At 43.0% G+C, this 26,109-nt stretch overlaps 1 protein-coding gene across 4 annotated transcripts in view; it reads left to right on the forward strand.

Moving 5' to 3' along the window:
• Positions 1-832: 832 nt before the first annotated feature.
• Positions 833-26,109, forward strand: part of LOC111976733 (mediator of RNA polymerase II transcription subunit 24) — a 35,479-nt gene continuing 10,202 nt past the window's right edge. Inside the window, exons 1-20 of one of the 4 annotated variants that reach the window (XM_070448129.1) lie at positions 833-941; positions 1,734-1,864; positions 1,967-2,049; positions 13,013-13,051; positions 13,169-13,242; positions 13,529-13,752; positions 15,136-15,247; positions 15,354-15,504; positions 15,657-15,770; positions 15,906-15,959; positions 20,110-20,195; positions 20,311-20,397; positions 20,648-20,747; positions 21,046-21,188; positions 21,419-21,456; positions 21,580-21,662; positions 22,031-22,209; positions 22,494-22,593; positions 22,939-23,114; positions 25,272-25,536. In XM_070448129.1, coding sequence (XP_070304230.1) covers positions 1,735-1,864; positions 1,967-2,049; positions 13,013-13,051; positions 13,169-13,242; positions 13,529-13,752; positions 15,136-15,247; positions 15,354-15,504; positions 15,657-15,770; positions 15,906-15,959; positions 20,110-20,195; positions 20,311-20,397; positions 20,648-20,747; positions 21,046-21,188; positions 21,419-21,456; positions 21,580-21,662; positions 22,031-22,209; positions 22,494-22,593; positions 22,939-23,114; positions 25,272-25,536 — 2,238 coding nt within the window. In that variant the 5' untranslated portion in view covers positions 833-941; position 1,734. The remainder of the gene's footprint in view (positions 942-1,733; positions 1,865-1,966; positions 2,050-13,012; positions 13,052-13,168; positions 13,243-13,528; positions 13,753-15,135; positions 15,248-15,353; positions 15,505-15,656; positions 15,771-15,905; positions 15,960-20,109; positions 20,196-20,310; positions 20,398-20,647; positions 20,748-21,045; positions 21,189-21,418; positions 21,457-21,579; positions 21,663-22,030; positions 22,210-22,493; positions 22,594-22,938; positions 23,115-25,271; positions 25,537-26,109) is intronic. The other 3 variants (XM_070448130.1, XM_070448131.1, XM_024005811.2) reach the window with 3 other exon arrangements.

Consider the following 26,109-nt stretch of genomic DNA (forward strand, 5'->3'; position numbering starts at 1 on the left):
GTTTCCTCTTTGCTTATTTTGAGCTGTTCTTACCATAATATGGACTTGATCTTGGCTATCTCTGTATACCACCCTATCTTGTCACAACACAACAGATTGGCTTCAACGCATTAGGAAAGGAAAGAAATTCCACAAATTAACTTTTAATAAGGCATTGAAATGCATTCCAGGTGACTACCTCATCATACTGTTGAGAGAATGCCAAGGTGTTGCAAGCTGTCATCAAGGCAAAGGGTGGCTACTTTGAATAATCTAAATATATTTTGATTTGTTTATTACAAATTGTTTTTATTTTATTTCACCTTTATTTAACCAGGTAGGCCAGTTGAGAACAAGTTTTATTTACAACTGCGACCTGGCAAGATAAAGCAAAGCAGTGCGAAAAACAACAACACAAAGTTACATATGGGATAAACAAACGTACAGTCATAACACGTAGAAATATGTATACAGTGTGTGCAAATGAAGTAAGGAGGTAAGGCAATAAATAGGCCATAGTGGGCGAAGTAATATAATTTTAGCAAATAACACTGGAGTGACAGATGTGCAGATGAGGATGTGGCAACTAAGAAATACTGGTGTGCAAAAGAGCATGATTCCATATGTGTTATTTCATAGTTTTGATGTCTTCACTATTATTCTACATTGTAGAAAATAGTACAATTARGAAAAACCCTTGAACGAACCGGTGACCAAAATTTTGACTGGTACTGTAGGTGGGAATGTGGTGACATCTAGCGGCAAAAAGTGGTGACGACAGGTTTGAACGAAAGAAACCAATGGGCTTGCTGTTTACTCARAACTGTTTCTCTTGACCAATCAATGCTAACGATGTTGTTATWATACAAAAAAAAGAGAAAAAGATGGCGTTCATTGTCTTATAAATCTGACTGAGTACCACGTTAGGCTAACGTTACATTTATACATTCTCGACGTTTCATGTGAGTATTAATTTAACTGGTAGTTTATCTATCTAACGTTACGTATATCATAGTATTCATAATGAATACGACAGGGCTCTCGTTTAACTTCACCCTGCCTGCACAGACAGACAGCTAGCTGTAGCTAGCTAGCCAGCCACTTTGCTGAGGAAGACAGATTGCTAGCTTGTCATGTTTTTGGTAGATAATTATATTTCTCAAATGTACATTATAATTCGTCAACAACTGTCTTGCAAACATAGTCTACACGGGGGAAAACAATACACGAGCTAGAAAGTCTCATCCGGTACGGTAGAGTGTGTATGTAGTAGTTATGCCCGGTTCATGGGCATAGCGACGCGTTACGTGCGCCTGAGTATTCTTTGACATATCCTTTCCAGATTTCTTCAATACTTTTGTTACTTCTCACCAAAGCAACGATGTTGGTTGAGCGCGGACAAATTATCTGTGTGGGCAGGGTGTAATTTCTCCAAAATACGAATAAACAACTTTAACACTTTAAAGCCAGACTGGTTCTGGTTCATGCATGCGTGTCGGATCTGCACTACAAGCATCATTGCGGTCCGACGCATAAACCAGAGATAAATAAACCAGAGAACCAGAGGTGCATGCATAGCATCTAAGTCGCGAGCCAGCAGTGTCGACTATGCACAACTTTGTTGCTAGTTTCACCAAGAAAAACGTACATCATGGAGCTTATACATCGTATGACATTGACATATACAAAAAAACGAACTCTTGAATTCCATGTAAGGCATGTGGTTGATAGATAATGTGTGTGGCTCTTGTCAGTATGAAGGTGGTCAATTTGAAACAAGCCATCCTCCAGGCTTGGAAGGAGCGCTGGAGCGACTATCAATGGGCCATCAACATCAAAAAGAACTTCCCAAAGGGAGCCACATGGGACTACCTCAACTTGGCAGGTCAGCTGATTTATGTTGATCATCCATGTAAATGCTTGGGAAGTGGAAAGTAAACAATRAATGTGTATGATTTCATTATTGTTGTATTTCCCTATGTTCCAGAGGCTCTCATGGAGCAGGCAATGATTGGGCCTTCTCCCAACCCGCTCATCTTGTCCTACCTCAAGTATGCCATCAGTTCCCAGGTAAGGTTCACATTTTGAAAAACATATTTTACCATATACATAACCTCAAAATACACACATATTCCAGACGATATGTGGAAATTATAACTTTTTGATAAAAGCATGAAACTTGGTTCACCTGTACTGTTTGAGGTCCTTAACATTTTCAGATATGGAGCCATCGCAAAAACGACTCATAGCGGCCATTTTCCATTTCACCATAACCAAATAATGTATTTTGCGTCATATCTCCTGAACCAAACATGAAAACAYAGAACGTGTAATGTCTAACCCTATGTTTTGATGGTCAAGGATTACAATGGTGCCATGTACTACATCATAAACAGGTCAGATTATTATATAATGGTGGACTGCCATGGAAAGAAATGTACGCAATAKAATATTATTTCTGTGGCATACCGTTGACTATTGCTGTCGTCGTCTCCCCTGCCTTTGAATGTGGATACTGTGTGTAGGGTTCACACAAGGTGCTTAAGGTACTCGAGTTTGACACTCTGAAATTCAAGTACTGGAATACCTTAAATCAGACATTTTCTCAAGTTGGCACTTKAATTAAAATGAGAGGAGAACAGAAAATGAGGAAATGCGTTAATATTAGAAATGCCTTGGTCTAGCGAATTTATTTCCAGGCAGACTACCGAGTTTTATTAGTTCGTGTTTTGCGCTCTGGTTGCCAAGCGAGCTCGCTCATTCCACCCACACTGCCACTCACAGGCAGGTACAGAACTGACTGATTAGGCGCCGCCAAACGTCACATTGATGGCTAAAATGCCAGGAAAATATAGATTCAATCTTGCCTGGCAGGATATTGATTTTTATGAATGGGTTTTGTCAGACCCAACCAGGGACGTAGTGGTGGGTAAATGCCGTTTACGCACCTTAGTTTATTTTGTTCATTGTCGTTTACGCACTTATTGCATTCCCAGTGTTGCTCAAGGCTTCTTGATTGGCGTTCTAATCGCGCCTAACTCTGTGAATGATTCATGTATGCTCGTTATACTTGTCAGCTCCCCCAGCTTTGCCTTGTTAGCAGCGCATTCATTCGCCACCTTGTCCAACGGGAAACTCTGCCGTGTCAACAGAAATCCCCCAAACAAAAACCCTTTGACTCACGGAGAATGAGTAAATAGTCTGTGATATTTCAATCAGATGTCTAGCCAGCTAGATAGAAAGGCTTGAACCTAGGAATAAACCTAGAGGTGAACCAGACTCTGAGGTGTGGCCAGTCCTCTTCTGGCTGTGCCGGGTGGAGGTTATAAGARTACATTGCCATTTTAAGGCCAGATTGTTCTTCAAGATGTTCATAGATGACCGGCAGGGTCAAATAAWAGTCACAGTGGTTGTCGAGGGCAACAGGTCAGTACCTCAGGTTTAAATGTCAATTGGCTTTTCATAGCCGAGCATTGAGTTAGAGACAGCAGATGYGGTAGAGAGAGGGAGTCGAAAACAGCAGGTCCRGGACAAGGTAGCACATCCGGTGAACAGGTCAGGGTTCCCTAGCCGCAGGCAGAACAGTTGAAACTGGAGCAGCAGCACGACCAGGTGGACTGGGGACAGCAAGGTGTCATCAGGCCAGGTAGTCCTGAGCCATGATCCTAGGGCTCATGTTCTCCGAGAGGGAGAGAGACAGAATTAGAGGGAGCATACTTAAATTCACACAGGACACCAGATAAGAAAGGAGAATTACACCAAATATAACAGACTGACCCTTGCCCCCTGGCACATAGACTATTGCAGCATAGATACTGGAGACTGAGACATGCAGTGGGTCAGGGGACACTGTGGCCCCGTCCGACGATATACCCCCAGACAGGGCCAACCAGGCAGGATACAACCACACCCACTTTGCCAAAGCACAGCCCCCACACCACTAGCGGGATATCAACGGACCACCAACTGACTACCCTGMGACAAGGCTGAGTATAGCCCACAAAGATCTCCTCCACCGCACAAGCCAGAGGGGGAGCAAAACCGGACAGGAAGATCACGTCTGTGACTCAACTCACTCAAGTGATGCACCCCTCCTAGGGACTGGATGGAAGAGCACTACTAGTAAGCCAGTGACTCAGCCCCCGTAATAGGGTCAGAGGCAGAGAATCCCCGTGGAGAGAGGAGCCGGCCAGGCAGAAACGGCAAKGGCAGTTCGTGATTCCGGTGTCTTGCCGTTCACCTTCGCAACCCTGGGCCAGACTACACTCAATCATAGGATCTACTGAAGAGATGAGTCTTCTGTAAGGACTTAAAGGTCGAGACMGAGTCTGCGTCTCTCACATGGATAGGCAGATCATTCTATAAAAATTGAGCTCTATAGGAGAAAGCCCTGCCTCCAGCTGTTTGCTTAGAAATTATAGGGACAATGAGGCCTGCGTCTTGTGACCATAGCATATGTCTATGTATGTACGGCAGGACCAAATCGGAGAGATGGGTCGGAGCAAGCCYATGTAATGCTTTGTAGGTTAGCAGTAAAAYCTTGAAGTCAGTCGTAGCCTTAACAGGAAGCCAATGTAGAGAGGCTAGCACTGGAGTAATGTGATCAAATATTTTGGTCCTGGTTAAGGTTCTAGCAGCCGTGTTTAGCACTACCTGAGGTTTTTTAGTGCTTTGTTCGGGTAGCCGAGAGTAGAGCATTGCAGTAACCTAATCTAGAAGTGACAAAAGCATGGATTAGCTTTTCTGCATAATTTTGACAAAAAGTTTCAGATTTTTGCAATTTTACAAAGATGGAGAAATGCTGTCCTTGAAATATTCTTGATATGATTGTCAAAAGAGAGATCAGGGTCCAGAGTAAAGGCGAGGTCCTTCAGGTTTATTTGAGACGACTGTACAACCATCAATATTAATTGTCAGATTGAACAGCAGATCTTTGTTTCTTGGGACCTAGAACTAGCATCTCTGTTTTGTCCAAGTTTAAAAGTGAAACATTTGCCGCCATCCACTTCCTTATGTCTGAGACACAGGCTTTCGGGGTAGGCATTTTGGGGCTTCACCATGTTTCATCGAAATGTACAGCTGGGTGTAGTCGGCATAGCAGTGAATGTTGACATTGTGTTTCCGAATGACATTACCAAGAGTTAGAATATATAGTGAAAACAATATTGGTCCTAATACGGAACCTTGAGGAACGCCGAAACTTACAATTGATTTGTCAGAGGACAAACCATCTACAGAGACAAACCGCTATCTTTCCGACAGATGAGATCTGAACTAGGCAAGAACTTGTCCGTGTAGACCAATTTGGGATGAGAATGATCGAGGGTGTCAAAAGCAGCACTAASGTCTAGGAGCACGAGGACCGATTTACCACCTTTACGACGGCAGTCTCAGTGCTATGATGGGGTCTAAAACCAGACTGAAGCATTTCGTATACATTATTTGTCTTCAGGAAGGCAGTGAGTTGCTGCGCAAAAGCTTTTTAAAAAGTATTGAGAGGAATGGGAGATTTGATATAGGCCGATTTTAGTTTTTTATATTTTCCGGGTCAAGGTTTGGCTTTTTCAAGAGAGGCTTTAATACTGCCACATTTAGTGAGTTTGGTACACATCTGGTCGATAGGGAGCTATTTTTATTCTTCAACAGGAGGGYCAAGCACAGGAAGTAGCTCTTTCAGCACAACTGAGCTTTGGAGAAATACGCAGATTCAAAGTGGAGTCTGTAATTCGTTTTTTAATGATCATGATCTTTTCCTCGAAGTTTGAATTTATCACTGCTGAAGTGAAAGCTAACCTCTGTTGAATGCTGCTTTTTAGTTAGCTTTGCGACAGGATCAAAAATACATTTTGGATTGTTCTTATTCTCCTCAATTAGGTTGGAAAAATAGGATGATCGAGCAGCAGTGTTAAGCAACTGTTAAGGCTACGACTGACTCTTCGATATTGCACGGTACTGTCTATCCAAGTTAGTTGGAACGGAAATGGTGGAGCGCAATCACCGTTCCAATTTTTTGGGAAGCTTTCTTCAGRGCTCGGGTATTTTCTGTATACCAGGGAGCAAATTTCTTGTGACCTATGTYTTGTTTTTAGGGGTGCGACTGCATCTAGGGTATTACGCAAGGTTAAATTAAGATCCTCAGTTAAGTGGTTAACCGATTTGTGTACGTTGATGTCCTTGGGTAGGTGTAGGGAGTCTGGAAGGGCATCTAGGAATCTTTGGGTTGTCTGAGAATTTATWKCACRGCTTTTGATTATCCTTGGTTGGGGTCTGAGCAGATTATTTGTTGCGATTGCAAATGTAATAAAATGGTGGTCCGATAGTCCAGGATTATGAGGAAAAACATTAAGATCCACAACATTTATTCCACGGGACAAAACTATGACCAGAGTGTGGCAGTGAGTAGGTCMGGAGACATGTTGGACAAAACCCACTGAGTCGATGATGGCTCTGAAAGACTTTTGGAGTGGGTCTGTGGACTTTTCCATGTGACTATTGAAGTCACCAAAAATGTGAATATCTGCCATGACTACAATGTCTGATTAGGTATTCAGGGAATTCAGTGAGGAACGTTGTACACGGCCCAGGAGGCCAGTAAACACTAGCTATAAAAAGTGATTGACTAGGCTGCATAGATTTCATGACTAGAAGCTCAAAATAGTCTTTTTTTTTCTTCTGTAAATTGCAATTTGCTCTCATAAGTGTTAGCAACACCTCCGCCTTTGCGGGATGCACGGGGGATATGGTCACTAGTGTAACCAGGCGGAGAGGCCTCATTTTAACACTACATTCATCAGGCTTGGGCCATCTCTCAGCCAGGCCAGTCACTTCAAGATTATGATTAGTGATTAGTTCATTGTCTACGACTGCCTTGGAAGTGAAGGATCTAACATTAATTAACCCTATTTTGAGATGTGAGATCAATCTCTTTCAATAATGACGAAGGGAGGTCTTTATTCCAGTGATATTGTTAAGGCGATTACGTATGTTTTGCTCAACCTAGATCGAGGCACAAACATGGTCTCAATGGGGATAGCTGAGCTGACTACACTGACTGTGTGCTAGTGGCAGACAGAGTTCACTAAGCTGGCAGGCTATCTCATTGTAGCGCTAGAGGAGTTAGACGGGGCTCTATGTTCATAGATAAGATGAGAGCACCCCTCCAGCTAGGATGGAGTCCGTCACTCCTCAGCAGGACAGGTGTGGTCCTGTTTGTCGGTGAATCCCAGAAAGAGGTCCAATAATCTACAAATTCTTATCTTTTGGGAGGGGMAGAAAACATTACAGCCTCAAGTAGAGGTCGACCGATTATAGTTTTTCAACACGATACCGATTATTGGAGGACCAAAAAAGCCGCTACCGATTAATCGGCCTATTTTATTTGTAATAATGACAATTACAACAATACTGAATGAACACTTATTTTAACTTTAATATAATACATCAATAAAATCAATTTAGTGAAACATGTTCAATTTGGTTTAAATAATGCAAAAACAAAGTGTTGGAGAAGAAAGTAAGTGCAATATGTGCCATGTAAGAAAGCTAACGTTTAAATTCCTTGCTCAGAACATGAGAACATATGAAAGCTGGTGGTTCCTTTTAACATGAGTCTTCAATATTCCCAGGTAAGAAGTTTTAGGTTGTAGTTATTATAGGAATTATAGGACTATTTCTCTCTACGATTTGTATTTCATGTACCTTTGACTATTGGATGTGCTTATAGGCACTTTAGTATTGCCAGTGTAACAGTATAGCTTCCATCCCTCTCCCGCGTACCTGGGCTTGAACCAGGAACAACATCGACAACAGCCACCCTTGAAGCAGCGTTACCATGCAGAGCAAGGGAACAACTACTCAATCAATCAATCAATTTTATTTTATATAGCCCTTCGTACATCAGCTAATATCTCGAAGTGCTGTACAGACACCAGCCTAAAAAACCCCAAACAGCTAGTAATGCAGGTGTAGAAGCACGGTGGCTAGGAAAACTCCTAGAAAGGCCACAAACCTAGGAAGAAACGCTAGAGAGGAACCAGGCTATGAGGGTGGCCAGTCCTCTTCTGGCTGTGCCGGGTGGAGATTATAACAGAACTATGCCAAGTGTTCAAAAATGTTCATAAGTGACAAGCATGGTCAATAATAATCATGAATAATTTTCAGTTGGCTTTCATAGCCGATCATCAAGAGTTGAAAAACAACAGGTCTGGGACAGGTGGCGGTTCCATAACCGCAGGCAGAACAGCTGAAACTGGAATAGCAGCAAGGCCAGGCGGACTGGGGACAGCAAAGGAGTCACCACGGGTGGCAGTCCGGCGACGCATGGTCTCTAGGGCCCAGGTCCTCCGGAGAAAGAAGAGAGAGAAGATTTTCAAAATTTCCATAAATGACAAGCATGGTCAAATAATAATCAGGGAATAAATCTCAGTTGGCTTTTCATAGCCGATCATTAAGAGTTGAAAAACAGCAGGTCTGGGACAGGTAGGGGTTCCAATAACGCAGGCAGAACAGTTGAAATGAACTGAATAGCAGGCAAGGCCAGGCGGACTGGGGACAGCAAGAGAGTACCCAAGGCCGGTAGTCCCGACGTATGGTCCTTAGGCTCAGGTCCTCCGAGAGAAAGAAAGAGAGAGAAGGAGAAAATTAGAGAGAGCCAAATTTTCAAAATGTTCATTAAAGGTCAAGATACATAATCAGGGAATAATTCCAGTTGGCTTTCATATCACATTCAATAACTCAGAATAAACAAGTCTCAGTTGGCGTTATGTTGCATTAGCAGATCTATAAAGACTTAGCGAAAACAGTTCGAAGGTCGGGAGGACAGTGAAGCAGGGATCCGGAGAAGTCGGCGGGATAGATGTATATAGGAGCCCGGTAGGTCAGGCATCATGGGAGAGTAACTCGACCCTGTATGCCTAGTAGAACTAGAGAATACTTAGATTCAGACCACAGTGAGCTCCGGAGATAGCAGAGAGGCGTGCGCGGTAACAGCGAGATCCTCTGCCACCGTAACTTCCTGACGCTATGGAGTACTACTACAGGCAGGAGAGCTCACTGTAAGCAGCCCGTCACAGCACAGTAACACTGACTAGACTTAGGAAAATGTACCCAGGTGAACCAAGGAGCGCTCAGCCCGAGAGCAAACCATGGGAGCAAACTCTGTCATGAGACCGCAGCGTCGGAGACTGTTGCAAAGAAACGCCCCCATTTGACAGGGCCAAATACTCCAGAGCGGAGTGACGGTTTGAAAGCTAGCTAACTTTGACGCGCGTTCACCTCTCCGCTAACTAATTGCTAAGTCATTTATTCACATGGTTTATCACAGCCTAATCTCGGGAGTTGATAGGCTTGAAGTCATAAACAGGCGCAATGCTCGAAGCATTGCAAGAGGCTGCTGGAAAAACGCACGAAAGTGCTGTTTGAATGAATGCTTACGAGCCTGCTGGTGCTCTTCCATCGCTCAGTCAGACTGCTCTATCAAATCATAGACTTAATTTTAACATAACACACAAATACGAGCCTTAGGTCATTTATGGTCGAATCCGGAAACTATCATCTCGAAAACAAAACGTTTTCTTCTTTCAGTGAAATACGGAACCGTTCCGTATTTTATCTATGGGTGGCATCCATAAGTCTAAATATTCCTGTTACATTGCACAACCTTCAATGTTATGTCATAATTACGTAAAATTCTGGCAAATTATTTCGCAACGAGCCAGGCGGCCCAAACTGTTGCATATACCCTGACTCTGCGTGGAATGAACGCAAGAGAAGTGACAAAATTTCACCTAGTTAATAATATTGCCTGTTAACCTGGATTTCTTTTAGCTAAACATGCAGGTTTAAAAATATATACTTGTGTGTGTGTTGATTTTAAGAAAGGCAATGATGTTTATGTTTAGGTACACGTTGGAGCAACGACAGTCCTTCTTCGCGAATGCGCACCGCATCGATTATATGCAACGCAGGGAACGCTAGATAAACTAGTAATTCATCAACCATGTGTAGTTATAACTAGTGATTTTATGATTGATAGATTTTTTTATAAGATAAGTGTAATGCTAGCTAGCAACTTACTTGGCTTCTTACTGCTCGCGTAACAGGCAGGCTCCTCGTGAGGCAGGTGGTTAGAGCGTTGGACTAGTTAACCGTAAGGTTGCAAGATTGAATCCCTGAGCTGACAAGGTAAAATCTGTAGTTCTCGCCTATAAAGGCAGTTAACCATCGTTCCTAGGCGTCATTGAAAATAAGAATGTATTCTTAACTGACTTGCCTAGTTAAATAAAGGTGTAAAAAAAATAAATAACGATTTCCGATTGAAATCGCCTAATTAATTGGCCATTCCGATTTAATCGGTCGACCTCTAGTCTCAAGTCTTGGGTATGATGCTACAAGCTTGGCACATCTGTATTTGGGGAGTTTTCCCATTCTTCTCAGCAGATTGTCTCAAGTTCTGTCAGGTTGGATGGGGACCGTCGCTGCACAGCTATTTTCAGGTCTCTCCGAAGATTTTCGATCAGGTTCAAGTCGGGCTTGGCTGGGCACTCAAGGAGATTCAGAGCCTTGTCCCAAAGCAACTCCTGCGTTGTCGTGGTTGTGTGCTTATGGTTGTTGTCCTTCTGGAAGGTTCTCCCATCTCCACAGAGGAGCTCTGTCAGTGACCATCGGGTTTTTGGTCACCTCCCTGACCAAGGTCCTTCTCCCTTGATTGTTCAGTTTGGCTGGGCGGCCAGCTCTAGGAAGAGTTTGTGGTTCCAAACTTCTTCCATTTAAAAATGGAGGCCACTGTGCTCTTGGGGTCCTTCAATGCTGCAGAAATGTTTTGGTACCTCCCAGATCTGTGCCTCGACACAATCCTTCCTCGGAGCTCTGCGGACAATTCCTTCGACCTCATGGCTTGGTTTTTCCATCAAGTTGTAGAAACATCTCAAGGATGATCATTGGAAACAGGATGCATCTGAGCTCAATTTCGAGTCTTATAGCAAATGGTCTGAATACTTATGTAAATAAGGTTTTTATTTTTAATAGATTTGCAAACATTTCTAAACCTGTTTTCACTTTGTCATTATGGGGTTAGTGTGTAGATTAATGAGGGGGGGGGGACGATTTAATAAATTTTAAGAATAAGGCTGTAATGTGATAAAAGTTGATTGTGAATAATCTCGGAATGCACTGTAGTTGTGTTCTGTGGGTGTCACTGAGTAGGCTGATACACCGTTTCATGGGGGCATAATCTATAGGTTAGGCCAGGGTTTCCCAAACCCGGTCCTGGGGCCCCCCCTGGGTGCAAATGTTTTAACCTAGCACTACACAGCTGAATCAAATAATCAATGCTTGATGATGAGTTGGTTATTTGAATCAGCTGTGTGTAGTACTAGGGCAAAAAAACTAAACGTACACCCAGGGTGAGCCCCAGGACCGAGTTTGGGAAACCCTGGGTTAGACTGTACAGTGCAATATGATTGTCCAATGCACACAATATACTGACTTTGAAGGTGATTTTCCACAGTCATTGTTCTGCAATAAGAGCTAAGACGCTAATATTTGTTTATACTCTTGAGAATWGTTTTCTGTGGATGTCACTGAGTACSCTGATACCCCATTTCATGGGTGCACAATCCGTAGCTAAGGCTTTATAGTGCGTAGAAGTATGCCCCCAATGCAATTATGCAGTTTAATACTTCCACAGTTGGATTTCAACAGTTTTTTTGGTCCAACTAATGAATCATTGTATTTCATTTTAAATGATGTAACAACATTCCAATCTAGTCCAAATATGGCATGATTTCCCTGTGTATTTGTTTGCTTTGCTTTCAATGAGGGAGTTTTTTTAAAGGCAAACTGCAAATTCTACTTTTGTGGCTAATCGTTATTGTGGCTAGTGTTCAGCAGGAGGGACACAACTTTGGCAAACGTTTAGATGCATGGAAATGTATTATGTAGAACAAACATGCCTCTGATTAGAATCAATCATGTCAGTTCTATTAATAACATTTCTATCTGCACTGTACCAAAACAGTTTTGTACTAAACATGCCCACTGAGCTACATACGAACCCCGCTCTGCCCATCGCTTGTCTGTCTGGAAAGCTTCCTCAAATGAACACGTGTGGTGGGCAGGGTCAGACCAGGCTGGCCCCACCCACAGCTCATACCGCCCGTTCCGTGGCGTGGGGTTTCTCTCTAGCGGTTAGAGCGTTTGGCCAGTAACTGAAMGGTTGCTAGTTCGAATCCCCGAGTCGACAAGGTGCARAATCGGTCGAYGTGCCCTTGAGCAAGGCAATTAACCTTAATTGCGCCAGAGTCACTATTAATAATTGCAGACCCTGGCCGTTACCCCACTCTCCGAGGGTGTCTCATGGGGAGTGAGATGCAAAAAACACGTTGTGAAATAGGACACATATTAGCATCTACCCAAATTAATATTATAAAATCTATGTCCAGATATTTTCATAGGCCTTCCTGTGTTCCTTGAATTTACACAGTATCCACTTTCACAACAGCAGCGGCAAGACAACAGCTGAAATAATATTATTTTGCGTACGTTGTCAGAATGTGTTTTTATTGGAATTCTTCCCGTTGCTTACCATGGCTCTTTACCATTTTATATAACAATCAGAACTGTTTCTGGTGTACATGGCACCGTTGGAATCATTGACCAACAAAACATAGTTGCAGACCTCACCCTTTCTGTGTTATCATGTTTGGTTTGGGAGATATGACACACAATAAATGTTTTCGTTATGGCGGAATGGAGAATGTTTCTGCGATGGCTCCATATCTGAAAATGTGCAGGGCCCCAAACAGTACAAGTGTATTAAGTTCACATTTTCATAAAAGCATGAAACATCTCAAATTTGTTTCATATTGCTTGACTAATGTAAGATCTGTCTTTGGTTGTTGGATTATTGAAGAGTTATTCTGCATATTCTTCCCATGGTAGGAAAGACAGTGTAGGAGATTTGCTGGTGAAAAGTGACAAAAGGTGCTTGATTTATGCACAATTATTATTAATAGAAACCATTGTATTTCCTCAGATGGTCTCTTATTCAAGTGTACTCTTAGCCATCAGTAAGGTGAGTTGGGTTCCTCTTTCTGTCACTCTGGCCAATAACAACTGTCTGACTGCTACCAGACATGCATGCTTTCATCGGATGACAACTTGTCTGACATGCTCCTTTTTGTTCCTGAAGTTTGATGACTTCTCCAGAGAGCTCTGCGTCAAGTCCCTGTTGGAGATAATGGACATGTTCTGCCACCGTCTCAGGTACTACACACTTGCTTTATCCCGTCCCACTCCTGTCCTGTTATATTCTTCCTTCCTTTAAATTTGACAATGGTGTTAGCCCTAGAAAACGTTTCATCCTGGCTCTGCCGAGAAAGAGATGCAACTTTCTYTTTTTGTTATTAAATATGGTTGAAGCACTAATAGTTGAGTCTGCCGGTTGAATGATTATCTCAGAGCGTCAGAGTGAGTGCATTTCTGACATCAAGTCATCTTTCACTTTGAAAAATAATACCCCAGAATAATCCCTAACATCAATTCTACCCAGCTGCCACGGGAAGGCGGAGGAGTGCATCGGGCTGTGCCGGGCCCTGCTGGGTGTGGTAGTGTGGCTCCTGACGGGCTGCGCCTGCTACTGCGAGAGGCTCAGGGAGCTGGGGCCGTCGGCCAGCACAGAAGCCAACCTGAGGGCCTGCCTGGAGAGGYTGAGGGATTTGGTGAACAGCCAGAAGAACAGGGCCCTAGTCCACATCGCTCGCCTGGAGGACCAAGGTCAGTCAGGGGATACAGAATCTTCTATGAGGTTTTCCTATAACTAAACTCAGCAAAAAAAGAAATGTYCCTTTTTCAGGACCCTTTCTTTCAAAGATAATTCATAAAAATCCAAATAACTTCACAGATCTTCATTGTAAAGGGTTTAAACACTGTTTCCCATGCCTGTTCAATGAACCATGAACAATTAATGAACATGCACCTGTGGAACGGTTGTTAAGACACTAACAGCTTACAGACAGTAGGCAATTAAGGTCACAGTTATGAAAACGTAGGACACTAAAGAGGCCTTTCTACTGACTCTGAAAAATACCAAAATAAATATGCCCAGGGTCCCTGCTCATCTGCATGAACATGCCTTAAGCATACTGCAAGAAGGCATGAGGACAGCAGATGTGGTCAGGGCAATAAATTGCAATGTCTGTACTGTGAGACACCTAAGACAGCGCTACGGGGAAGAAGGGACAAACAGCTGATCGTCCTCGCAGTGGCAGGCCACGTGTAACAACAGCTGCACAGGATCGGTACATCCGAACATCACACCTGCGGGACAGGTACAGGATGGCAACAGCAACTGCCCGAGTTACACCAGGAACGCACATTCCCTCCGTCAGTGCTCAGACTGTCCGCAGTAGGCTGAGAGAGGCTGGACTGAGGGCTTTTAGGCCTATTGTAAGGCATGTCCTCACCAGACATCACCGGCAACAACGTCCCCTATGGACACAAACCCACCGTCGTTGGACCAGACAGGACTGGCAAAATTGCTCTTCACTGACGAGTCGCGGTTTTGTCTCACCAGGGGTGTTGGTCGGATTCGCATTTGTCGTCGAAGGCATGAGCTTGTCATTGCTTGCAATCTCAATGCTGTGCGTTACAGGAAAGACCTCCCTCATGTGGTACCCTTCCTGCAGGCTCATCCTGACTTGACCCTTCAGCATGACAATGCCACCAGCCATACTGCTCGTTCTGTGCATGATTTCCTGCAAGACAGCAATGTCAGTGTTCTGGTGCAGTCCATGAGGAGGAGATGCACTGCAGTACTTAATGCAGCTGGTGGCCACACCAGATACTGACTGTTACTTTTGATTTTGACCCCCCCCCCCCCTTTGTTCAGGGACACATTATTCCATTTCTGTTAGTCACATGTCTGTGTAACTTGTTCAGTTTGTCTGTTGATGAATCTTGTTACCTATATTTACACATGTTAAGTCTGAAAATAAACGCAGTTGACAGTGAGAGGACTTCTTTTTTTGCTGAGTTTACATGTAGTTAGCTGCATATTATTTGGATAAAACTGAAATAACAATATATTAATATTGTTGTAGGATTTGAATGAATTTCATTGGTATGTTTGACTCCACATCATATGATATGTTTCCAAAGCTTCCTGGACCAATGTGGAGCAAGCTTTGCTCAAAGTGACAGAGGGGCTCAACAGTCTGACCAATCAGACACTGAGAGGCAAGCTGGAGGARTGCATTWCATTRGTGAAGAGGTGAGAATGTAGCACTTACGGGGTACAAGCCAATGGCCTTTGTAAACAATAATTGAAGCCACGATGGCTGTTTTTTTATAATCATCTGACCAATCTTCCCCCTCAGCATTCCTACGATTCTGTCTGAACAGTCAGACCCTCCGCAACACTCGTTGTTCCCGTCKGTCCACGCCTTCATYATGCTGGAAGGAACCATGAACCTGACAGGGGAGACTCAGCCACTGGTGGAGCAGCTCATGATGATCAAGAGGATGCAGGTGAGCCTTAATTGGTCTAGAGTTAACGTATGCAAAGCGTATGCAACTTTCACTTTGAGTTTCACTTTTAGTTGAGGGAAATTGTAAATCGGTTTACTTCCCGAATTGAAATGGAATATTGACCCCCAAGCCTGGCTCATTCCCCTGTGCAGCGTATCCCCGCGCCACTCTTTGTGTTGGAGATCTGGAAGGCGTGTTTCACTGGCCTCATCGAGTCACCAGAGGGCACCGAGGAGCTCAAGTGGACCGCCTTCACCTTCCTTAAGGTGCTTCTCACAATGAATGCCGGATAGTTACAGTATATAAATGTTTTATGGTCCTTGGCGCAAGCATTTKAACGTTTTCTTTTCATTGGAGCCCATGAGATGTCACCATCTTACTGACGATCCTCTCATCTCTAGATCCCCCAGGTTCTCCTCAGGCTAAAGAAGTATCCCCAGGGTGAGAAGGTACAGGTATAGTACTGAGTTATTCTCTTTACATCCATAACAATCAATGGTTATAAGATCTGTTTCAAGTTTATTTACCAGTAATATACATTTGGAAATATGAAAGAGATAATCAACGAGGGGCTATGCATTCTGTGGAAAATAATAGACGACAACTAACCATGCACGGAGTTGCATTATTTTCCTGAGAACGCACAGAGCCCCGAGTTGATTATCCCTTTTATACCAAGGCTATAATTGAACACATTTGCTGGTAGAAATGTGTTCCAAAGCTCACTGAAGTAGCTAGCAAGTTTATGGGATAGCTATAGTAGTTGCCTTGGTAACCGAACAGACTTGCTAGCTTGGTTAACCAAGCCATCTGTTCTAGCTTGCTATTATGAAAATCRAATTAAGCAATGCCAATAATGTTTTCAATTAGACTTTTTTTGCTTTCAAAAGCAGCTCAAACATCGAACATGTAAGAATGAACTTCGTAGCCATTGAATTCTGCCGTGTATTGTAGGGAAATAATGCACGTTCTAGAACAGGGGAGGTACTGCGGGGAGTCTGCAGCCAGATAAATAAATWAATGAAACTACAAACGTTATTGAATACAGGGCTGACATCTTTTGAAGATACCTTGGAGTGAGATCTCTCCTGAATGTGGGAGTATGGGTGTCCCGTCCCAGGAAAAATACAGTTTTAAAGCTAATTTCCTGCAATTCATATTTTCACATGGCACATGACCAGGGTGGAATCAAATGTTTTAAAAATCACAGGTCAAGTGTATTTAGGATTCTTTTAAAGTTGAATATACACTTAAAACACACCGACTTGGTTTGAAGTGATTTGGGCATGAAATTTAGAGTGTGCTCTCTGGGGAACATTGAATTATGTTGGTTTTTGGTTAGAAAATGCTAATATTAATGGTTTGGTTGAAGTGGCTAACCATAGGATGGATTGCGGTCTCTCCTTGTCCATAAGAAAAGCATGGAAATATGGTGAACTATCCCTTTTTAAAATAGTACCGTAGGAAAAAAGAATCCTGCCGAGAGGTAGCTCTCCGAGGGGGTTGGCCGTCCCTGATCTATGTTTCCCAAATACTGGGGCTTTGAATATGTTCATCTGACAAATTATCCCACATTCAAGAAAAATCTAATGAATATCAATCTTCAGGTGGTTGAGGCTGATTTGCAAAACCTTTCCATCTTGCCTACATCAGCAAGCTCTTATAATTTATGCCTACCATTTCTGCCCAGCAGCTTGTGCACAGTACAAAAATGACAAAATAGGATAAGGGGCATTTCAATATAGCCTATTCTCATATTCTTACCGTCTATATTCATCACTGTCCAGCACTCCCCAAAAAATATTTCTATATTTTCAAGGACACAAGTTGGCATTAGATTTCAAATAACCTAATTGCACCAGCAAAATTGGTTAGAAGTGAAATAATTCAAGTATGGGGATTAACAGTAGTGTTCTTGCTGAGATGAGGACACTAATGAGTCTGTTACGGATAATATAATCTCCTGAAGACCAGATGACACAGGCTGCCCCTACACCCAACCCAAAATTATATTTCAATGTATTGCTGTCCCCACTAKAATCAGTTACACATGTGGGTTCACAATCTGTTAGAGCAAAATAATGTTCATCATACAGTTATACAAGTCGGCTCACTACCAGAATTCCTGCTCAATGCTGCCTTTTCCTTGTTACAGCCTAATGGACCTAGTGCTGAATTGCGAATGAGCACAGGGGGTGAATAATGTAGCCTTGCTTCTCTTAACTTCTTATGGCTGCATCCCGCTACCGGGATTGATATGACAGCAGCCAGAGAAAGTGCAGGGCGCCAAATTCAAACAACAAATCTCATATTAAAATTCCTCAAACATACATGTGTCTTATATCAGGATATCATAAGGTGGATGATTTGTACCAATTTGTAAGTCGCTCTGGATAAGAGCGTCTGCTAAATGACTTAAATGTAAATATCATTTTAAAGGTGTTCTTATTGTTACTCCCACCAAAGTGTCAGATTTCAAATATGCTTTTCAGCGAAAGCACTACAAACGATTTATGTTAGGTCACCATCAAACCACAATAAGCACAGCCATTTTTCCAGCGAAAGATGGCAGTCAGAAAAAGCAGAAATARAGAGAAAATKWATCACTAACCTTTGATTATCTTCATCAGATGACACTCATAGGACTTCATGTTACACAATACATGCATGTTTTGTTTGATAAAGTTCATATTTATAACAAAATCTGAGTTTACGTTGGCGCGTTACATTCACTAGTTCCAAAAACATCAAGTGATTTTGCATAGCCACATCGTTTCAACAGAAATACTCATCATAAATGTAGATGATAATACAAGTTATACACAYGGAATTATAGATATACCTCTCCTTAATGCAACTGCTGTGTCAGATTTTTTTTTTTTTATTACGGAAAAAGCAAATCATGCAATAATCTGAGACGGAGCTCAGAACAATAGCCAAATTAGCCGCCATGTTGGGGTCAACAGAAACCAGAAAATACATGATAAATGTTTCCTTACCTTTGATGAACTTCATCAGAATGCAGTCCTAGGAATCCCCAAGGATCCACAAATAAATGCTTGATTTGTTCGATAATGTCCGTTATTTATGTCCAATTAGCTACTTTGGTTAGCCTTCCAAAGTCACAAAGCGCCTCCACTATTAACGTCACGAAATGTCCAAAAGTTCCGTAACAGTCAGTAGAAAAATGTTCAAACGATGTACTGAATCAATCTTTAGAATGTTGTTAACATGCATCTTGAATAACGTTCCAACCGGAGAATTAGATTGACTTCAGAAAGCGGTGGAAACGGACGTCCTCATGTGAAGGCGCATGGTGAATGCGTGATCAGGTCGTGGCAGTGATTACTCATTCCTGTCTCCTTCGGCCCCCCTTCACATTAGTCATCAGACAAATTCTGTTGACTGACATCAGTGGAAGCCGTAGGAAGTGAAAACTCATCCATATCTCGCTGTAATTTCATTGAGAGCTTGGTTGAAAATCTGCCACCTCGAAAAAATTCAAACAGGAAGTGGAACTTCTCAGGTTTTTGCCTGCCATATGAGTTCTGTTATACTCACAGACATAATTCAAACAGTTTTAGAAACTTCAGTGTTTTCTATCCAATATGAATAATAATATGCATATATTAGCAACTGGGACTGAGGAGMAGGCCGTTTAATATGGGCACCTCTGTGCACCTTTCATCCAAGCTACTCAATACTGCCCCTGCAGCCATAAGAAATTAAGATAATTTAGGTCATAAACTTTGATCAGTGGCGAACGAACGTGCCTGTCCAGTCTGCCGTGGCTGCTTTCATTTTTAAAAAAGCTTGTGATTTCGAAAAAATGTGGAGGKTCAGTTAAAGTTAACGCACTGAATATACACTGTATGTTAATCCGAAAATAAAAGCAGTTGGCCTACTTTTTCCAATGTGTTAGAAATAAGAGACGTGGCGTGTGAAGAGGGCCCAATGTGTGGAAGTTGGCATCACTGTTGAATATTACTAACAGCAGATTAAACAACCTTTGGCAAAGGGATCCGTGGGATAAGTTTAAAGTGTGTAATACAATACAACGCTGTCATTATTAATCTACAATTTATGTTCTTAGTCATGGTAAACATGGGCCTGGGAAGCTCGGTGATATTAGTATTTCACTAATTATCCATTTGTCAATTCAATACTTGTATCCCCTATTTTTTTTGTTTTTTCTACATAAATGCACTGTAATTTAAGCTTTAAAACTGCAACGTTTTCTCTCTGCCTAATGGCAGAATGTGAAGAATTGCAGCACATTAGCTTAAACTGCAACATTTTCTCTTTGTTGCCAAGAGATGGGCCTTTAAAATGTTACTTCCCAGCGCCGAAACTTGGTTTTTCCAGCAATGCACTGCCAAAGTCATAGTAMAACTCATGTTTTGATCTCACTCAAGTCTTGTTCTGATTATGAAGGGGTTGCTGATGAATTTGCTAAAATGCCCTTTTAAGCCAATCAGAAACGAGTATTCAACAATACCATGGTATAATACTCCATATTAATCACCCCCTGAATGATCTGAATGTAGGATAGTGAAGAGTGCTGGTCTAGTCTCTGTCTTGACATGCATTATGGTCAATCTGCAGCAGGACTTCATGGATGACGTGAACATTGCCTTTGAGTACCTGCTGAAGCTCACACCGCTGCTGGACAAGGCGGACCAGAGATGCAAGTGAGTGATAATGGAAAACGGAACAGAGGAAGCATTATGTTATAAGCATGTTTAACACGCTGACAGGTTATACAGTGTCTGACAAGCTTTTTACTCCATGTCTGTTTTTTTCCAGCTGCGACTGTCTAAGTATGCTACTGCAGGAGTGCAATAAGCTGTCTCTCCTGTCGGACTCCAACACGACCAACCTCACTTCTAAACGGTACGGGTAGCCATCCTGCCCCTTCATATGTGTAACATCACTGAAAGAGAATGATACAGTATAAATACATCAAGTTTGTCACTAATATCTTTCATTCTGTCTCCTCTCACTCTTTCCTATCACTACACTACTCTTTCCCTCTTTGCTTGTCTGTCGGTGTCTTGCTCTCCTTCTTTCACTCCTCTCTCTCTCTCCCTTTTCTTTCTCTATCTCCTCTTGTGTGTAACTTTTTCTTGAGGGCTGAGGACAGGGAGTATGCTCCACGGCTGAAGACTGCAGAAAACGCCAACATCCAGCCCAACCCAGGCCTCATCCTGCGAGCCGAACCCACTGTCACCAACATCCTCAAGGTCCTCGTTCTCCCCATGCCAACCCTACCTAGCTTTACATTCGGGGGGGAGGTTCTATTCCAACTTGTCTAATAGAAACGCTTGTTGTCGTTTTCCATTTCAAAATGTTTAGCTACAGTGTACCCTAATGAACACGATGCTGACTTKTATCCTTTACTATATCCCTGAGTAAGTACTGTTGTAAAGACAGTTAGTTCACCTCATCATAAAGCTATCGCGGAGCTCCAACTTTTGCTAAACAACTTCCAAGTCACCCATATCACACCTGTTCTATGTCTGTCTTCTCCTTTTGTGATAGACGGTGGACGCAGACCACTCCAAGTCTCCAGAGGGCCTTCTGGGGGTGCTGGGACACATGCTCTCTGGGAAGAGCCTGGACCTCCTCCTGGCTGCAGCCGCAGCCACGGGAAAACTCAAGTCCTTCGCCCGGAAGTTCATCAAGTGAGACGCGCATCAAGCCACTTTAGCTACAGTGTGCCCAACAGTCCATCAGGACTGTTCAATACAATTTATTGACAGACTCCAACCAAATTACTGTGGAGTTTTTTTCTAAAGGGCAAAAATATACATGATGGGGAAAAATATACATGATGGGGAAAAATATACATGATGTAAGAGGGGGACTGTGTTTAAAGCCAATTATTTATTGATGCTCTGTATTTGCTTCTCAGGCTGAATGAGTTTCCGAAGCACATCAGTGGAGAAGGATGTGAGTACATGAGTGTTGCTGAGTATGGGACTTTTTGAAGAACATTTAACATTACGAGTGTGGGACTTTTTGAAACGGATTTGATTTTGACATTGAGTCTTGTTTTTTTCTACCTTGTTGCAGCCAAGTCGGCCTCAGTGCGAGCCCTGCTGTTTGACATATCCTTCCTCATGCTGTGTCACGTGGTGCAGACCTACGGATCAGAGGTTGGTCTCASACCTAGTACTAACGCTATCTATAAGTGATCTAGGTCCGTATTCAGAAAGTGTCTCAGAGCAGGAGAGCTGAACTAGGGTCAGGCTCACTTCTCCTGTAGATTTTTCATCATTGTCCTGCTCTTTCAGCACAGCTCCACTAGGTGGCCAAAACACACAATAGCTTTCTGCATGGCACAGCTGTGATGTCTTTGCCACATTTCTATGATGGGTAAAATGACTCATGTTACATACGTTTCATGGTCAGAACCTGTCCCTCATATAGATTTATATCATATTTAAATAAAACAAAAAAGTATTTAAGAAATATCCCCYGCTCCATATTATTATATCATATGACTCTGTTGTGACCCCTCCAGGTGATCCTCTCGGATCCCAGCCCCTCGGGGGAGACCCCGTTCTTTGAGACGTGGCTGCAGACCTGCATGCCAGAAGAGGGCAAGACCCTGAACCCAGACCACCCCTGCTTCAGGCCCGAGTCTGGCAAGGTGGAGAGCCTAGTGGCCCTCCTCAACAACTCCTCTGAGATGAAGCTAGTGTGAGTGATGGCGTACTTACTATCTTTTCACTCTAGGGTCAGAATCAGACTGGAACTCRGTGTTTCTCTGCTGCTGGGTTAAAAAAAGAACAGAGGAAGAAGTCCAGGCTATGGTTGAAATGTTGTCCGCCATGTTCAAATTTCTCTTTTTGAGGAGCCAGTGGGGGGGGAAAAACATCATTTAAACTGGAGTCCTTTGTGTACCATCTCTTATCCTTCCTTAAATTTATTTATTGGCATTGTTTTCTTGAAGCTGTACCGATTTATATACCACTGTGTGTCAGTCAGATGAAGTGGCACGAGATTTGCCTCAGCACACCGGCGGCCATCTTGGAGGTGTTGAATGCCTGGGAGAATGGCGTGCTGTCTGTGGAGGCTGTACAGGTGAGTCCCGTATTATGTGTCGTCTATTTTGTCCTGCTTTGAGCTCAATACTACGTAGACAGTGAACTGTTGWATCACAGAAGTGAACTTGCTCTTGACATAGTGGAAAATGATTGGTCATAGCGTGTAGGTCTAAATGGCTCTGCTGACGTAATGGTTAGAGCTTGCATGTATTTAATTTTTGGTCTCTTCCTCATTTAAACCATTCATAAAGTTAATTAATTTGTCGTACAAGTGGCCCGGAAGCATGCGCAGAGTTCACACACACGCACTCRTCTTCCCCTCTTCTCCTTTTTCTTTCTCCTCTTCTCTCTCTCGCTCACCCCCCTCCCCTCCCGAGTGTAGAAGATAACAGACAACATCAAGGGCAAGGTATGCAGCATGGCTATCTGTGCTGTGGCCTGGCTGGTAGCCCATGTGAGGATGCTGGGGCTGGATGAGCGGGAGAAGCCCCAGACCATGATCCGCCAGCTCATGACCCCGCTGTATGGGGAGAACACGCTGCAGTTCTACAATGAACGGTACACACACTAAACTTGGGTGTCAAATACTGAAAGTATTCAGACACATTGACTTTTTCCACATTTTGTTACGTTTTACAGCCTTATTCTAAAATGGATTAAATAAATACAAATCCTCAGCAATCTACACACTACCCCATAATGACAAAGTAAACTTTGCACACAAAAAAGCATATTTGCGTATGTATTCAGACTCCTTGCTATGAGAGTCGAAATTGAGCTGTGATCCTGTTTCCATTGATCATCCTTTCTACAACTTGATTGGAGTCCACCTGTGGTAAATTCAATTGATTGGACATGATTTGGAAAGGCACACACCTGTCTATATAAGTTCCTGCAGTTGATAGTGCATGTCAGAGCAGAAACCAAGCCTTGAGGTCGATGGAATTGTCCGTAGAGCTCTGAGACAGGATTGTGTCGAGGCACAGATCTGGGGAAGGGTACCAACACATTTCTGTAGCATTGAAGGTCCCCAAGAACACAGTGGCCTCCATCACCACCAAGATTCTTTCTAGAGCTGGCCTCACGGCCAAATTGAGCAGTCGGGGTAGAAGGGCCTTGGTCAGGGAGGTGTCCAAGAACCCGATGGTCACTCTGACAGAGTTCTAGAGTTCCTCTGTGGAGATGGGAGAACTTTCCAGAAGGACAACCATCTCTGCAGCACTCCACCAATCAGGCCTTCATGGTAGTGTAGCCAGACGGAAGCCAATCCTCATTAAAAGGTGCATGACAGCCCGCTTGGAGTTTGTCCAAATTCACCTAAAGACTGACCATGAGAAACAAGATTCTCTGGTTTGATGAAACCAAGATTGAACTCTTTGGCCTGAATGACAAGCGTCACGTCTGGAGGAAACCTGGCATCATCCCTACTGTGAATCATGGTGGCGGCAGCAGCATCATGCTGTGGGTATGTTTTTCAGCGGCAGGGACTGGGAGACTAGTCAGGATCGAGGGAAAGATGAATGGAGCAAAGTACAGAGATCCTTAATGAAAACCTGCTCCAGAGCACTCAGGACCTCAGACTGGGGTCAAGGTTCATCTTCCAACAGGACAACGACCCTAAGCACACAGCCAAGACAAAGCAGGAGTGGCTTCGGGACAATGTCCTTGAGTGGCCCAGCCAGAGCCTGAACTTGAACCCGATCGAACATCTCTGGAGGGACCTGAAAATAGCTGTGCAGCAACGCTCCCCATCCAACCTGACAGAGCTTGAGAGGATCTGCAGAGAATAATTGCAGAAACTCCCCAAATACAGGTGTGCCAAGCTTGTAGTGTTATACCCAAGAAGACTCGAGGCTGTAATCACTGCCAAAGGTGCTTCAACAAAGTGTCTGAGTACTTCTCTTTTTAATAAATTAGCAAACATTTCAACAAAAAAAAAGTTGTTTTGCTTTGTCATTGTGGTGAATTGTGTGTAGATTGAGGGGGGGGGGGGGACATTTTAATCCATTTTAAAATAAGGCTGTAACGTAACAATGTGGAAAAGTCAAGGGGTCTGAATACTTTCCGAAGGCACTGTACATGTATTTGTTATTTAAATACTTATTTTCTGTTTTAGTGTTTTCTTATCTGGGCTGAATCAACTACTTTTATATTGGAAGAATTTTCAAATGTCCTATAAATAGCCTACTATTTTCAAATACTTATTTCAAATAATATTTTCAAAACCCTTGTTAAATGTATGGGAGTATATTTTCAAATACATGCCAATACTGTCCAAGTGTATTTCCAAATGCATTCCAATATTCAACTACTTGTCTTTTCAAATATAACAACACAATACTTACTTTGAAAAGTATGTGAAAGTAATTGATATATTTGAAATAGTATTTTAACCAGGGTCTGACACGCACACAGCTCGCTCTACACATGCACTGCCGCTGGACAATGATTTTCAACAACCAAAGCATTAGCCTGATTATTTAGCCACTGAGCAGATGTCTAATCAACCAGACAAATTCTAGTTGACACTGACGTTTTAAAAGGTGGGTCAGCCGACGATGATGACGACAGATTTAATGGTTTGTATCACCTTCCTTAGTGTTCAACCCGTTTCACATTGTAATCAGGCATCTCCCATAATTCACCACCAGTGTATAGCAACCAGACTGAAAATCACGTAAGCACAAGCCCATTAACCCTTCATCTCTCCCTCAGGGTGGTGATCATGAGTTCCATCCTGGAGAACATGTGTGCTGACGTGTTCCAGCAGACAGGCCTGGCCCTGCGGCCGCCCATGGAGGGCCAGGAGCCCATCCCCTACCGCAACCTGCTCTCGGCCAAGGAGCCCATCCACGAGGCMCTCCGCAAGCAATTCCGCTCGGTGCTGTGGAAGGGCTGGGTGGACAGCGGCGCGCTACACCTCTTTGAGAGCCTGCTGCACACAGGAGGGGTGTTCTGGTTCACCAATAACCTGGTCAAGGTTAGTGAATGTTATGAGATGGGGTGGGGGTAAAGGGGCGGTTGACCTATACAACAGTGGAGTTACTGTACTTTGGTCTTTTGGAAACCTTGCAAGGTGACTATTGGCTACGATTTCTTTTGATGTGTTTTCACGCCTACAAGATTTATCAAAGATATAGTACTAGTTAAACATTTTTATGCTTAATGTCTTATAGCACAATATGAATTAGATGTCTTTTTTTTCTACTTCTAATTTCTAGTAATTCCCTGGTAATCAAATGGCCTATTAGCAAGCATATCTAAACTAGTTTTGACTAATGCAGATGCACTTAATTTACAAATCAAATGGAAAGAACAGGGATGCAAACTAGTCACCTTTCTGCAAAATTTGCCGTTTTGAATCCAAAATAGGTGACCTACGTGATTCATGTAGATCCGATGAGAAGTTGGGGGGGGGGGGGCTTTGGATCACTACTGGCTGTAAGTGAACGAGTGATGCACGTTGGGAGCAATACTGGCTGTATCCAAGATTCAGCCAATCGTTCACATAACAGAATGCAGCACGTGACTGAAGAGAGAAGAGACAGCCAAT

This window comes from Salvelinus sp. IW2-2015, linkage group LG17, assembly GCF_002910315.2.
Source record: "Salvelinus sp. IW2-2015 linkage group LG17, ASM291031v2, whole genome shotgun sequence".
Taxonomy (NCBI): domain Eukaryota; kingdom Metazoa; phylum Chordata; class Actinopteri; order Salmoniformes; family Salmonidae; genus Salvelinus; species Salvelinus sp. IW2-2015.